The sequence below is a fragment of the Sturnira hondurensis genome, unplaced genomic scaffold, assembly GCF_014824575.4.
Source record: "Sturnira hondurensis isolate 20B ecotype Veracruz unplaced genomic scaffold, ASM1482457v3 Scaffold0005329, whole genome shotgun sequence".
NCBI classification, from domain to species: domain Eukaryota; kingdom Metazoa; phylum Chordata; class Mammalia; order Chiroptera; family Phyllostomidae; genus Sturnira; species Sturnira hondurensis.
This window is the reverse complement of record NW_028077960.1, coordinates 2,396,434-2,409,969: the sequence shown is the minus strand read 5'-3', so window position 1 is coordinate 2,409,969 and position 13,536 is coordinate 2,396,434. Positions and strand designations below refer to the sequence as shown.

Here is a 13,536-nt window from a genome sequence, read left to right as displayed (position 1 = left end):
AGCTCTAAGGGGTGAAAGGGAAAGACCCCACTGTGGCTCACCAGGCAGCATCTGGTTTTACCTGTCCCAGCCCTTTTAAGCCTAGGACAAGATTGGCTCCTAGGTCTGAGGTGGCAGTACCTCCCTGCAGCCTACAGAGCAGAACACACCAGAGACAGGACTATCATTGAGCTTTATTTTAGTGCTGGTTTTTAGTTCCCCAAGAGCTGCATTAGTGATCCTCTTGACCACATGACTGGGACCCCTCAGAGGTTGGGCATGGCAGGCAGGATGCCTCTGGAAAAAGCCAAGGACAGAGGAATCATGCTTATCTATAGTACCCCTGGGAAAGGCCCAGGCTAAGGGTACGAGGAGGCTCCAGTGCCACCAGGGAAGAAAAGAATGCGGGCAAATTCCCAGTGGTTCCTCAAGGCCACCCCCCCATCCCCCACCTCCAGTGCCACCACAACTTACTGGAGTGAGTAGTCTTTGGGGCCAGGGTCCTTCTAGCTTGTTTTCCACTGTACCCACTCAGGGAACCTATGCACGTTAATGGGCAGCCAAGAACCTGTTGACTGGTTGCTCACTAAAAAGCCTGGAATCCAGCACCAGTCCTCAGACTATGGCCCTGCCCCTAGAGTAAGGGCCCCATCCTGGGAGCTGCTGGGCCCTGAGTGAGCAGAGGCTCAGGGAGGGCACAGCACAGGGTGACTGTCTCTGTCTCCTCCCACTGCTGGAGACAACACTGCAGGAGAGGAGGAAAAGAGGGACCAGCCCTCTCTGCCCTGCCTCCTGTCCTGGCCACGCCCCTATAAGGAAAGTGATGCGTAGCCCTAGGCCACAACCTATGGCGAGCCTGCCCACTCACCCCTTTAACCAGAGTGCATGGGCATAGAGCAGAAGGAAACCTGGAGCCCTGAGAAAGGCTTCAGACCACAAGTCTGCAAGGGTAGCTGTCAGGAACTCCAGGGCATGGCTCCTATTCTACCGGCTCCCAGGGCCTAGGCCATCAAGGTCCAGGGGCTTAGTGCCTTAGAGCTGAGCAGCAGTGTGTTCCTATGGCTGAGCCCCACCAGCTAGCTCATCCAGAACTAACTTCATTTTGGCATCTCTGAGATAGGGCGCTGACCCCAAGCCTACTCATGTAGAGTGGACAACCAAAAAGGATTCAAACAAGGGAGGGATGTGCAGCTACAGAGGACCGACCATTCCAGAAGGGCGGAGGGAACAAAACAGTGTGGGTATGTATGCGCAGGCAAGAAGGTAGGGGGAGTGGTGGCCTAGGACAGAAGCACCAGGGAGCTTCTTATGGCTCAGCACCAGGCCCCCCAGCCTCCCCAATACTGAACATTAAAGCTGCAGCCTGAGGGGGCTGGTCCCAGACTAAGAAAAGGCTCAACTCCCAGCTACAGAGGGTGCGGGGTTGGGGGACGCTGCTGGCAAGATGGGTACTGTGGTTCTACAGTAACAACCACACTACCTGGGCTGAAGACAAATATAATGTAAAACCCCAGTACAGTAAAACCATCCCGATACCACCCCTTCCCTGTCTCTCAGAGTGCTGTAGAAAGGAGGAAGGACCCTTGGAAAAAAATCCCAACATTAAACTTGGATCAGCTCCAGAGAAAGGGTCAAAGCCTCCGAATCAACTTGTGGTGGGGCTCAAGGGGAGGCCCCACAGCCCTCAAATGAATGGGGAGTGCAAGTCTGCCCTCTAGTGGACAGCTGCAGCACAGCCAGTTGTGTGTAATCAGAGGAGGGGGACACAAAGCCACCAGCACTTAAGTAGCAAGTACAGGCCCCCAAACAGGCCCTGCCCCACTCCGCAAGGTGCTCGCCCAGGCCCAGTGGCTGTAAACCTGACACACAGTTTGTGAGCTGCCTACGTCTGTAAACAAAACCCCACACGGGGTCGAGTGTAGAGATGCCTGGAGCCACTGAGCACTCAGCCTGCCACCTGTCTCGCACACCCAGTGGGAAAGCCTTTCCTGGTGAAGAGCAGGTGACAGTTCAGCTTTAAATATGATTTGTTCTCTCACAAAATAAACCCAAACGAGAAAAAATTTAACAAGGTCCATGAAACTTCACATCCTTAAGGCGTTCGTTGTCAAGTTCAGTGTCAGGAGCAGCGGGGGACTACAGGGTCCAGCCTGTCCGGAGCCCCTCTAGGCAGAGTGCAGTGGGATGACAAACTTGCAGCCAAAGGGTGAGTGGTAGTTGATCCCCACCTCATGGAATACCTGCTGGGGAATGCCAATGTCGCACAAGTAGACGCGGCCCGCGTGCTCTCCCAGCGGCAGAGGCAGGCCCAGAGCCAGGGACCACTTGGCGTCGATGCCCTGTTCACCTTCATGCACAGGAGGATCTATGCTGAGGACTGGGGCCCGGTTCTGGTTGGCCCATGCCACGGCTGCCTTGTACCAGGGCTGATCCCGCAGGAAGGCATTCTCGGGACAATCCAGACAGTTGATCACCAGGTCCACAGGGCTAGTGGGAAGATCTGCAGATGCAAAAGAGTGTCATTGGAAAATCCCTCTAAGCAGAGGACCCAGGCTGGGAATAGAACCCAGGTGGCCCCCGCATTGAAATGGGTCCTTCCTCCTTGCAGCCCAACCTTAAGAATTCAGAGGGAACCTATCACTTCTCCCAGGCATTTCAAAAGGGTTCTCTGCTCTAATCAGGCCACTGGGACAGTGTAAGAGCACATAACTCTTGCCCAGGCTAAAATTAAACTGAGAATATAAAAAATCAGATCAAACCCCAGGATTGGCATCCTCAGGTTTGCTTGCCTCCTGGCACAGCTGGGACAGAAAGCCTTTAGGGCAGCCAGAGAAAGAACTGCTTGAGATGGGCATCACGTTATCGATTTCAAGAGGGAAACCCACAGCAGGCCCCCTTCCCAGCTCTCATTGAAGTAGTGCTATTTCTCAATGACAGACCCATGGCTTCCTGACTTAGGACAGGGCCCCAGGGTCTACGTGCCCACAGGTACCTGGCCTCAGAGATCTGGCCCCAGCTCTGGCCCCAACTCACCATCTGACCCCCCCGCAAAACCCTTTCTCTGGGCCGTATGTGTTCTCTCCACTTCTCCCCTGTTCTAACTTAAACCCACTCCAGTCATACTTTACCCCCACTATTTCCCTAGAAACTGCACTTCCACACTGCTAAATCCAGTGGTCAATTCTAATGCATCATCCGAACTTAACCTAGACTACCTTGCTCACACCACTCATACCCTCCTCTCTTCACTTGCCTTTCAGGTACTTGCCTCTCCTGGTTTTCCTTCTCCTTCACTGACCACTCCTTCCCTGTATCCTTGGCTGCTCTCTGCCTCCCTGACTCTAAACAAATAGTCTAACAACTTCTCTACCCACACTCTCTTCTTAGGAGATATCTTATCCAGGTTCATAACGACTCTAAACACCACATCCCTTCACTAAATTCCAGACTCACTGACATATCAATCAACAGTTCCACTGCCGTATCTAGCAGCATCTCTAACTGAGCTTCTGCTCTTCTCCTGTCTTCCCATCTCAGTGATGGTACCCCCACCCTTCCAGTCACTCAGGCCAAAGACCCTAGAGTCACCCTTAACTTCTTTCTCTCATCACTTTCATTCAATCTGTACACTCTATACTCAAAACTGATTCAGAAATTAACCACCTTTCACCACGTCCACTGTCTCAGCCTCCACCATCTCCAATTGATCATAACAGCCTTTTAAAATACATTTATTTTATTTTATTTTATTTATTTATGTATCTTTAGAGGGGAAGGAGAGAGGGAGAGAAACATCAATGTATGGTTGCCTTTTGTGCGTCCCCTGCTGGGAGTTGGCCTGCAGGGAACCAGCCTGCAACCCAGGCATGTGCCCTGACCAGGAATCGAACTGCGATACTCTGGTTCGCAGGCCTGTGCTAAAATACATTTCTTAATAAAAATATTTATTTATTTAGCAAGAGACACACACACATAGACACTGATTTGTTTTCCACTTATTTGTGCATCTGCTGGTTGATTCTTGTATGTGTTCTGACGGGGAATCAAACCTGCAACCTTGGTGTACGGGACAATGCTCTAACCGGCCAGGGCTCGTGGCCGCCTCTTCGCATCTCTATGGAACCCTACAGTCTACTCTCCAGCAGCAGCCAGAATGCCCATTTGGAACCTGAGCTGGATCATACCTTTCTTCTACTTACTCCTCCAGTGACTTTCCACCTCACGTAGCCAGAGTCCAAGCCCTTCAAATGACCCACAGGCCCTTTCCAGCCCGGCCCCATAATGTCTGAGTCTGTACTCCTCACCCTACCCTCCGACACTCTCGTCTCTCTTCTCTGCTTCATCTGTTTCCATAACACTATCATCTGACCTAGTGGAAATGTTACTTATTAGTCTCTTCATCTGTCCGAACCTGAATGTTAAGATTCATGGAAGCATGGATTTAAGGGGGAAAAAAATCTATTGCCCTTATCCCCAAGTGTCAGGAACAGTGCCCATTCTGTAAATATCTGTGAAGTGAATAAATGGGTCCCCAGCTCTCCATCTGAGTACGGGACAGTGAGGGTGAAAGGGACAGGAAGTAGGCAAGTCAATACCAAAGTTATTTCCCATTTGTACAAGCAGAACACACTGTATACTCATGATGCTTTTCCACCTGTAACCACTGGGCGGCACCATCAGACTATCGAACTACTTGAGGAGGGAGGCGGCCTCAGCCCAGCCCTAAGCAAGTGCTTACCTTTGAGACTGGACACTTGCTGGCCTTGGGTCTTGCTGAAGAGAGACAGCTCATTGGTGATGGACTCTAGCATCTTGACAAAGTTGGGCAGGAAGAGGATGACCTGGACGTCGTGGTTGGCTAGATGTCTCCCACAGCTGATACCCTGAGCCCCCTTCACATGGGGCCCACAAAGCAAAGCCACGGTAGGCCTCTGGTGGACATTTTTGGGATTCAACCTGGAACAGAAGTAAAGAAGCAGTCTCATTCGCAGCCTTGGCACTCCCTTGCACCCTAAACCAAGTGAGTGTTTTGCACCTGTTGCTCTCAAGAGTTCCTGATAGTCCCAGGTTCCAGAGGGGCCAAAACCCTCGGTAGGACAGGTCTACAGGGTGTCCCACACATCACTTGCTGGACCTTCTTACTAGGTAGTTTACCCGGACCTTGTTCCACAGAACACCGCTTTTGACCAAGAACGTTTACTGTCCTCACAGTGCGAACCTATCAGATCCAAACTCTGTGTAACAGACGGGCTTTCCCACCTCACCATCCTCTTTGCTCCCCTCCTCGACATGCCTGCTCCCGGTGGTAGGTCTGGTCTCATTCTCGCCTGTACTGTTAAAGCTCTTTCTTGCTTCTGCTCAAACTCTGCCCCTGCCCAGAAAGCCCACCTTTTCTTTGAGATCTAGCTCAAGGCTCATCTTTTCTAGGATTACTCTGGCTCAGCTCCTAAGAAACTCACAGCAAGTACCAAACAGGATAGCTCTGAATTGTCCTCAATCAGTGGCCAGTTCAAGTTCTCTTTACCGAGCTGCCAGTAAGCTTCAATGAGGGCAGTGCTGGAGATGTTGACAGGACCTACTGCACAGGATGCTATGTGGACACGACACAAAAGTGCCCCCTGGTGTTGGCACTGTCACAGTGCTGGTCACAGGAGGGGCAGCTGGCTGGGCCTGCGGGCCCGCTAGGCTGGCGGATGCCTTGGATACCCACTTTCAGTTTCCTACCATTCAAAGCTGAGACCTCTTTGGTCTCAGGCCACAAGTAAGGCTGGAGGGTCACCCTGGAGCTGTGCCCGATTCACAGGCAGTGCAGTCCATCCCAGGGCTGGAAGGTAAGGGAAATATGTACAGCAAGAAATAGACTTAGGGTCCTGCTTGGGATGGTGCAGTGACAGCCACTTATCGGTCCCTCAAAGGGAGGAATATGACAGCTAGCTGCCCTCAAGCCAAAGGGGAAAACCCTGCCCCTGAAATAAATTTGGGGGTAATACCATTCATTTCCCCCATGACGTCTGCATCTTAAGGAAATACGATTAACACCCCCTTCAGACACACTGCCAAGTTCTGGCACATGACTCACCCGTGTCTGTTTCCTAAACTCTCACAGAGGTATCAAAGCAGACCACGGCGCCCACACACGCAACAGTGCGGGGCAGAGCGCAGGCCTGGAAACAGCTATGGCATTGGAGACCTGGTCCACCTCGTACATGCAGGATCACACAGGCAATCCTCCAGCTCTAGCTCTCTGAGCCTTAGCTGGCTTGTCTTAAAACACTGGGCTACTACTTCACCCTTGAAGAGAAGCCACAAGTATCAAATTCAACACTGTTATGAAAGCAGTGAGGAACTGCATGATCCTTGACATACATAAAAATGACTACTAACGTGGTCATCTTTTTCAAAAGAAAGCCAGTAGCTGCTGCAAAGGGCAGGCGAAGGCATTTCTAAGAGTTCAGACAGGCACAGGGACAGCCAATCCCAAGAAGCTGGCTTAAAAGGAACTTGACTTTGTGGGGACATTCAAATCCTGCCCCCAAACTACTGTTTCTGGGAAGCTGCTTAATGGCCTCGAATACTCCCAGGAAGAACTTACTCCAGGAGCTGCCCAGATGGCCACCTTGGGGGAGGTGTGGCAGTCACCAGGACAAGGGGCCTGGTGTTCTGTCCACAGGCAGCTGGCGCTATTCCTTTCGTGTGTGTGTGTGCGTGTGGGGAGGGAGTTGCTCTCCACTGGCTCTTCCCTGCTACAGGAGAGGCGCGGTTGAGAAGCCTAAATGAAGGGCCAGGAGGAGTAAGCACATCCGCAACTTCACAGGGCCAGGGGAACGGAGGAGCAAGGAGGGGAACCTCACATGCAGCTGCATCGCTTTAGACACCACCCTCCACAAGGCTGCCACTGTCCTCCCTTGACAGACAAATCCAGCAGACGCCTGTCAGCTCTACCTTTCCTTGACCTCTCGGCAGTACCACCGCTGACCATTCCTTTATTCTTCAAACACTATTGCTTTGGTTCTGAAGCACTATCCTCTTGGTTTTCTTACCTCTCTGGCTTTCTCTCAGCCATTCTGGAAGGCTCCCCTCCGCACCATGCCTTTAATGCTGATGTTCCCCAGAATTCCACCCTAGGCCCTTCCTCCCTGCATACCTTCTCTTTACAGGATCTCATCTATTCCGTACCACCTACGAGCTGATGCCTTGCAGGATCTGTCTTCTGCTCAGACCTTCTTCTAAACTAGATGCAGACTGCTAATACTCTATCTGGCTATCTCACAGGCCTCTCAAATTAACAGTCAAAACACGATCCCACCATTTCCTCCACACCTGCTCCTCTTCCCACGTTCCCTACCATAGTTAATGGTATCGCTATCGACAAGGTATCCATGTGGGAAAACTCGAAGTTCAGTGACCACGGGCACTTCACTTCCCATCACCTCCCACATCCATGCAATGACCCTGCTCTGTTGATTTTATCTTAAAAAAAAAAAGCCCTCACCTATTTCCACTTCTTTGATCCCTATTTCCTTGATTGCTAAGTTTTCTGTTACCGTGTGCTTCCGGTCTTGCCTCCACACCATCTACTTGACCAAAGTCATCTTTGTAAAATCATGTCACAGCCCCAGTGAAATTCCTTCCACAGCTCCCTACTGCTTGGCTGCACCGAGACTCTGCTTTCCAGCCAGAGAGTGACTCATGGCCCCACCACCGCCACAGTCTTTCAATTCTCTATGCTCTTGGCACACACTACTCCCCAGACCTCCTCTCCCCATTCCTGCTGCCTGTTAATGGCGCCTTGCTCTGCAGGACGACTTGACCTGGATGCCCTGCTCTAGGAAGGGTGACTGGCTTCTTCATCTGGGAGGAGACAGATGTGGCTTGCTGGAGAACCTTCTGTTTCCTCTCCCACAGCATGGTGCATTTTGGAGGCCTCGTTAGGCTACTGCAGGGCAGAAGCTGTGTTTTATTCTTCCCTGTATCCCTAGTCCTAGCGCAAGGCCGGTACACAGTATCCGTAAATGTCCACAAATAAAATGAAGCACTGCTCCTGCTACATGAACCAAGAGGGCAAGGGGGAAGGTACCGGGCTCAAGCTCTCCCACCCAATTGTCAGCGTGGCTCTGGAACTCAGGACTGATTTGCATCCAGCCCCTGGAATGACAGGTACCAAAGGCTGGCTTCCTGGGAAAGGAACGAGGACTTCCCGGAGGTTGGTTAGAGAAACAAACAAAAACCTCCAGCATCTAGGAAAGTGACTTCATGAAGGTGTACCCACTACCTGAGCAGCAACTGCCTAAGGAATCCCTCCCGTGTGAGAGACCGTGCGGGGCCAGGCAGAGTGACACCAACCCGCACCTGGCTGCTGCCGATCCAGTGGCATTTACCTGTTGGGTCCTCCGAGCAGAGTCAGTGCCATCTGACTGGCACACACACCTGTCATCTCCAGTCTCCGCTCCAAAGTCAGCCCATGCTTTTCGGCCACAGAGAGCAGCTTTTTGTGTAGCTCATAGGAGACACTTGGGACAACCAGGCCAGAGTCTGCAGTTCAAAAGAAGAAATGAAGATAAAGGGCAGTGATCACAGGAAGCCAGGTCCGCAAACGGGTGTGCTCGATCCAGGATTCCGTGAGAGCCCGGATTTGAGAACCGCCCTCCCCTCACCATCTGCCTCACCTGGGACTGGGGCTATGCAGCCCCAGAGGCTCAGGCAGTGACGGGGAACTGAGTACCAGCTTGTTCAGGTTACCACAGAGTGGGTTTTGTGAAGTTTTCACCATGGTGGCCAAATCTACCAAGATATATTTGGTACCACCAAGAAAAGGTTGGCAGAGGGCTTGAGTTCGGTAACAGCAACCTACAGACCCCACCAGAGGAGAACATGCTCATCCCAAGAGCGAGAAATGCCGCCCTGGCGGTGGGGTTTCCTTACAAGTACAGCCCTAACCCTCCCCAGAGCCTCACCCCCCAGCCGGCGCATCCCACTACTCACTTTCAGGGTGGGATGACTTGTTCATCCCATCTGTTCCCTACGTCCCCTCCTCTCTTCTACTTATCCGTTCTCTTTGCTTAAGAAATTTCAATTAGCAACTTGTTTTCTCCCAGAACTTGGCATTCTCTACCCATCTGGAGTGAACGCTACACAATACTCACACCACAGGGAACTAGTACATGGAAAGGAACCTATGGCTTGCTTTAAGCTACGCAGAAGAATCGTGTGATTTAATTCACCATAAATAACGAGAACTCTAAAGGCTGGAGGACATCAGTCACTGGAAGCACTTGGTTTTAAAAGGCCAAGTCTGTGGTAGCCGGCACACTTGCAGGAGTTGTTGGCGTCACGTATCCGCACCAGTATCAACACGACATGCCACTCACTGCAGGGCCCAGAAAACCAGGATAGGACAGAAACAGCAAAGCCAAAACCCACAACAAGCAGCTCTTGCCCTGACAACCAACGCCACCCGACAGACACTAAAAGCCACTGGGAGCGGCCCCCCACCTGAGAGGCTCATTGGCTGACGGACTGACACAGACCCCCATCCCCAAGTCCCTGTGGACTGTGTGTAACCACTTCTGTGTCAAACACCTTTTCAGAGCCTGTGCCATTGCCTACACTGGACTGTCAGCTCCTCAAAGTAGGGAAATAACCTGTACTTCTTGGTCCCCCACCTCCTCAACCTGGCTTACCTATATTTGTCAACAGATGCGAGCTCTCATCACATATTCAAACACGTAAGTGATGCGAACGTAGTGTTATTTCTGCTCTGATCAAACTCTGAAGCAGAAGTTCATCATCCTACTGGTTCCAGAGCCATGCACAGAAAAACTTGTCTTTCTCACTGACCATTTCAGAAGAATTTCTTGAGGGTCTATCAGGCATCCAGTCCTGCCTACATAAATTATTTTTTTAATTCAAACTTTATTCCCAGGCTTCTTCAGCTTAATTAGCTGCAAAGTATGATTTATGTAGAAGCAAAAACTGGAAAGAACTGCAGTGTCCAAGGGGCTTGGGCTTCAAAATATTACAGATCTAGATTTTTACAGATCCATGAGCAGAATTTGAAGAGGCATTCATTCTATGAACAATTATGAATTAAAAGACAATGAACGGTGCCACAGGGGCGTTTCTCCTCGCACCCTTTCAGGAACATCAGTTACCGATACACCCAGGTGCCAGTGCTGGAGGCTGCAGCCTGACCTTGCATGTCAACAGATGATCAAAACAGTCATGTTTATGACCTGCTCCAGACATGCACACATTATCAGAACTAATTAGGAACCACTGATAGCAGTGTAACACAGCTGAAGGAATTCCTGGGAGCCCTAAACTACTTCCAGTCCTAACCTGTCAGACAAGTCACACAGCTGCCCACATCAATACCCTCTTTACCTGCAGTCACGCAAGGGAGAGCTTTCCCTCGGGTCTGTGCACTTCCTCACCTGCTTGTTCTCTTTCTGTTGGATTGGAAACGGGTCAGGGCTGTGAGTCGTGGTCTGCTACCCAACCTTCACGCTTACTCTCTGGGTCCAGGCCTCCTGCTGTGTGTGCAGGGGTCCCCCTCCCACTCTGAGGGCTCTCTGGGGGCAGGCCGAGCACTTTCGGCTGCCTTCCCCCTCAGTTCTTAAAGGTGCAAAACTCACAGTGCAGGGAGAAGAGGCTCACCCCTCACTCGCTGCCCCTGACAGCTGGAAACGGTGTGGCTGTGTGTGGGGGGGACACCGCTGAGGAACTGGCCTGTCTGTAGCTTAGGGACAGACAAAGGCGGGGTCCTTGGCTCCGTCTGCCGTTGCAAGGCTGAGGACTCCACTGTACTCCACCGCTTCTGAGTGAGTGTGCAAGCACCACAAAATGTTTCTTTCAACACTCACACACAAAGTCCAACCAGGCAGACTGGCTTATCAGAAACAGGCAGGGAAAATAAAATAAACTCCAAAGGAAGGGAACCAAGAACATATCGTGTAAACTGCAAACAATGACACTGCCAAGGCCTGAACAAGAGCCAAGCCTATTGTCTCTGGGTTGGAAGGTGGCTCTGCATTGTTCAGGACTCGAGGCAGTAACATCAGTGGGAAGGGTCTGTCCTAATATCAGTATGTTTCTTACAGCTATTGGTAAACGAGGAAGGCAGATGTAATCACAGTCAGTTTGTGATGAGCAGAGAACGTCTTACTTAGGACCTGATCAACCTTAGGATATCGAGGAAACGGCTTCAGCACACTCAGTACAGACCAAGACAGAAGAGCCTTCCAGATGGCACAACTCATTCCACAGCGTGAGGCAAGGACCTTGGAACCAAATGGCCCCTTTGGCATGTCTGTCCCTTCTGCACCCCTCGCCCAACACCTCCAGGCCTTTCCCTCCCTCACAAACAGTACACCCTCCATTGTACTGCTGCCATCACACACTGGCCAAGCCTTCCCCAGTCCCTCTGAATGGACATCCTTCCCTGTCCTTCAAAGTCCCCAGCCTTTCTGTTGAGTAACAAGGCTCCCACCAGTAATAAAGTGTCCTCTCCTATCTCCACCCAATCCTCACAGTGACATGGCCCTTTAGTTGGAAAGGCTGTGTGTGCCCCATGTCTTATCAGCGAGGACCGTGGCTCATTAATGGGCCTGGGATTTACCCAGGGCTGTGAATTCTGATTCCATTCCACGGTGGCCATACATTTGGTTGACAGTATCAAACTGGGTCTTTCTTGGAGTATAAAACCACCAGTAAATTCAGACCCTCAGATCCACAGCCCCCATACATTTACAGAAATGATGCCACCAAACACAGTTTGGGGTCGTTATCTCTGAAAGGAGGACTCATGACAAGAAGTCCAATGCCCCTAATACTCTTCTTTAAGGCCCACCAGGCCTCCCATCATCCGGCCCCTGCGACTTCATCCCTTTGAACCCAACCCCAACCATGCTCCGGGCACCTTGGCTGCTTTCTGGTTCCTAAATACCCCAGCTCCTTTCTGGGCTCCGGAAGAACTCTCCTGGCACTCTCTTTTCCCTTCACTCCCTTAAACACAGGGCTGGTTCCTTACTCTCGCACATCAGTGCCCGTACCCCACACTCTCAGCACACTGCTTATTCTCTTCATTTTACTTAGTAGTTTGTAGATGGTTTTCTTTCTGGACTCTCTACTTCACCAGACGGTAAGCAATATAGGGGCAGTGAACATGTCCATCCTGTTCCAGTGCTGTGTCCCCTTCTCCACGGGACCCCCGGTGCTGGCAGGGTGCCTGTGGGAGGGGCTACACAAGTGTGTTGAAGGAGTGAATGAATGTGAAGAGACGGTGCAATAGCCCCGAGGCATTCCATTCTGCAGCTGTAACCAAAGGCAGGTGGGCACAAGAAGGGTCTGACTCTTTCCCCACCTCTTCCTCTCTCATTTACAACTAGGCCAACCCTCTTATCTGTGCTGGACCTCATTCCTTCAGGATACAGCTCCACTGAAGAAAGCCACAAACTCAAGAGGTAAAGAAGTTCCTGACAAGACTGCTTATTAATTACAAAGGAAAAAGTATCTTTACAAAGAAATCTGATGGATATCTTACCAAGTGATCAAACTGAGCCCCAGGGGCAGGACAAACTGACAATGTGGACTCCACGTGGTGATGCCCTCAGAGACAGAGACCCACCAAAACCCCGGAAAAAGGGTTTAACATGAATCATGTCAAAAGGAAACAAGCAGTAAGTCAAAACTAAAGGGGACTCTTTGTATCAACTCTCTCACAATCTCCACAAATATCAGTATCACAAAAGGCAACACAAGCTGTGGAAAAGGAAAAAGATGTGATGTGATGTCAAGAGACAACTAAATGCCATGTGCCATGCTTGATTAAAAATACAGCTAAGATAAGGCCAGCCAAGATGGAGGCGTAGGTGGAAACACTGTACGTCCTTGCACAACCAAATTTAAGAAAAACAAAGATTCAGAAACAAAAACACAACCAGAACAGACAGAAAATTGAACTGTACTGAAGTCTGACAATGAACCTTTCATCCAGACTGGTTAGGGGGTGGCAGGAAGAGGTGATGGTTGGCAGACCCGGGCGCAGGGAGGAAACGACAGACGCAGTGAGGCACACAAGCTGGTTGGATGACCGCGGACACATATTCGCAGGCAGATAAACCAGGCAAAAAAACTGGCAGTGAGACAGACTGCTCAACCCAGGGCCCCAGCAACAGGAAATACAGCCTAAAAGCACTGATTGAAAAAAACTTTCGGGGGTTGAGTTGTCGGGAGAGACTCCCAGCCTCACAGGAGTGTTTGTTGGAGAGACCCACAAGGTCCTAGAATGTACACAAGCCCACACACCTGGGAACCAGCACCAGAAGGGCCTAATTTGCTTGTGAGAAGAGCCCAGCAAGTGCTATTGCTCCCTCTCTGACCCCGCCCCCACATACAGCATCACAACCCAGCAACTGGGTTGCCCCACCCTAGTGAACACCTAAGGCTCTGCCCCTCATGCTAACAGGCGCAACCAGACCAAAACATTGTGGCTCAAACAGAAGAACCAATCAAAGCCCCAGAGCCAATACTTTTAAGCAACCAAGAGATAGCCAACCT

At 51.0% G+C, this 13,536-nt stretch overlaps 1 protein-coding gene across 5 annotated transcripts in view; it reads right to left on the bottom strand.

The window, feature by feature from the left end:
* Nucleotides 1–153: 153 nt before the first annotated feature.
* The window catches only part of EDC3 (enhancer of mRNA decapping 3), a 90,516-nt gene continuing 77,133 nt past the window's right edge, over nt 154–13,536 (bottom strand). For all 5 annotated transcript variants that reach the window (XM_037047038.1, XM_037047033.1, XM_037047034.1 and 2 more), the window contains 3 exons: nt 8,358–8,511; nt 4,718–4,935; nt 154–2,479 (listed from right to left, as the gene is read on the bottom strand). In XM_037047038.1, coding sequence (XP_036902933.1) covers nt 2,145–2,479; nt 4,718–4,935; nt 8,358–8,511 — 707 coding nt within the window. In that variant the 3' untranslated portion in view covers nt 154–2,144. The remainder of the gene's footprint in view (nt 2,480–4,717; nt 4,936–8,357; nt 8,512–13,536) is intronic.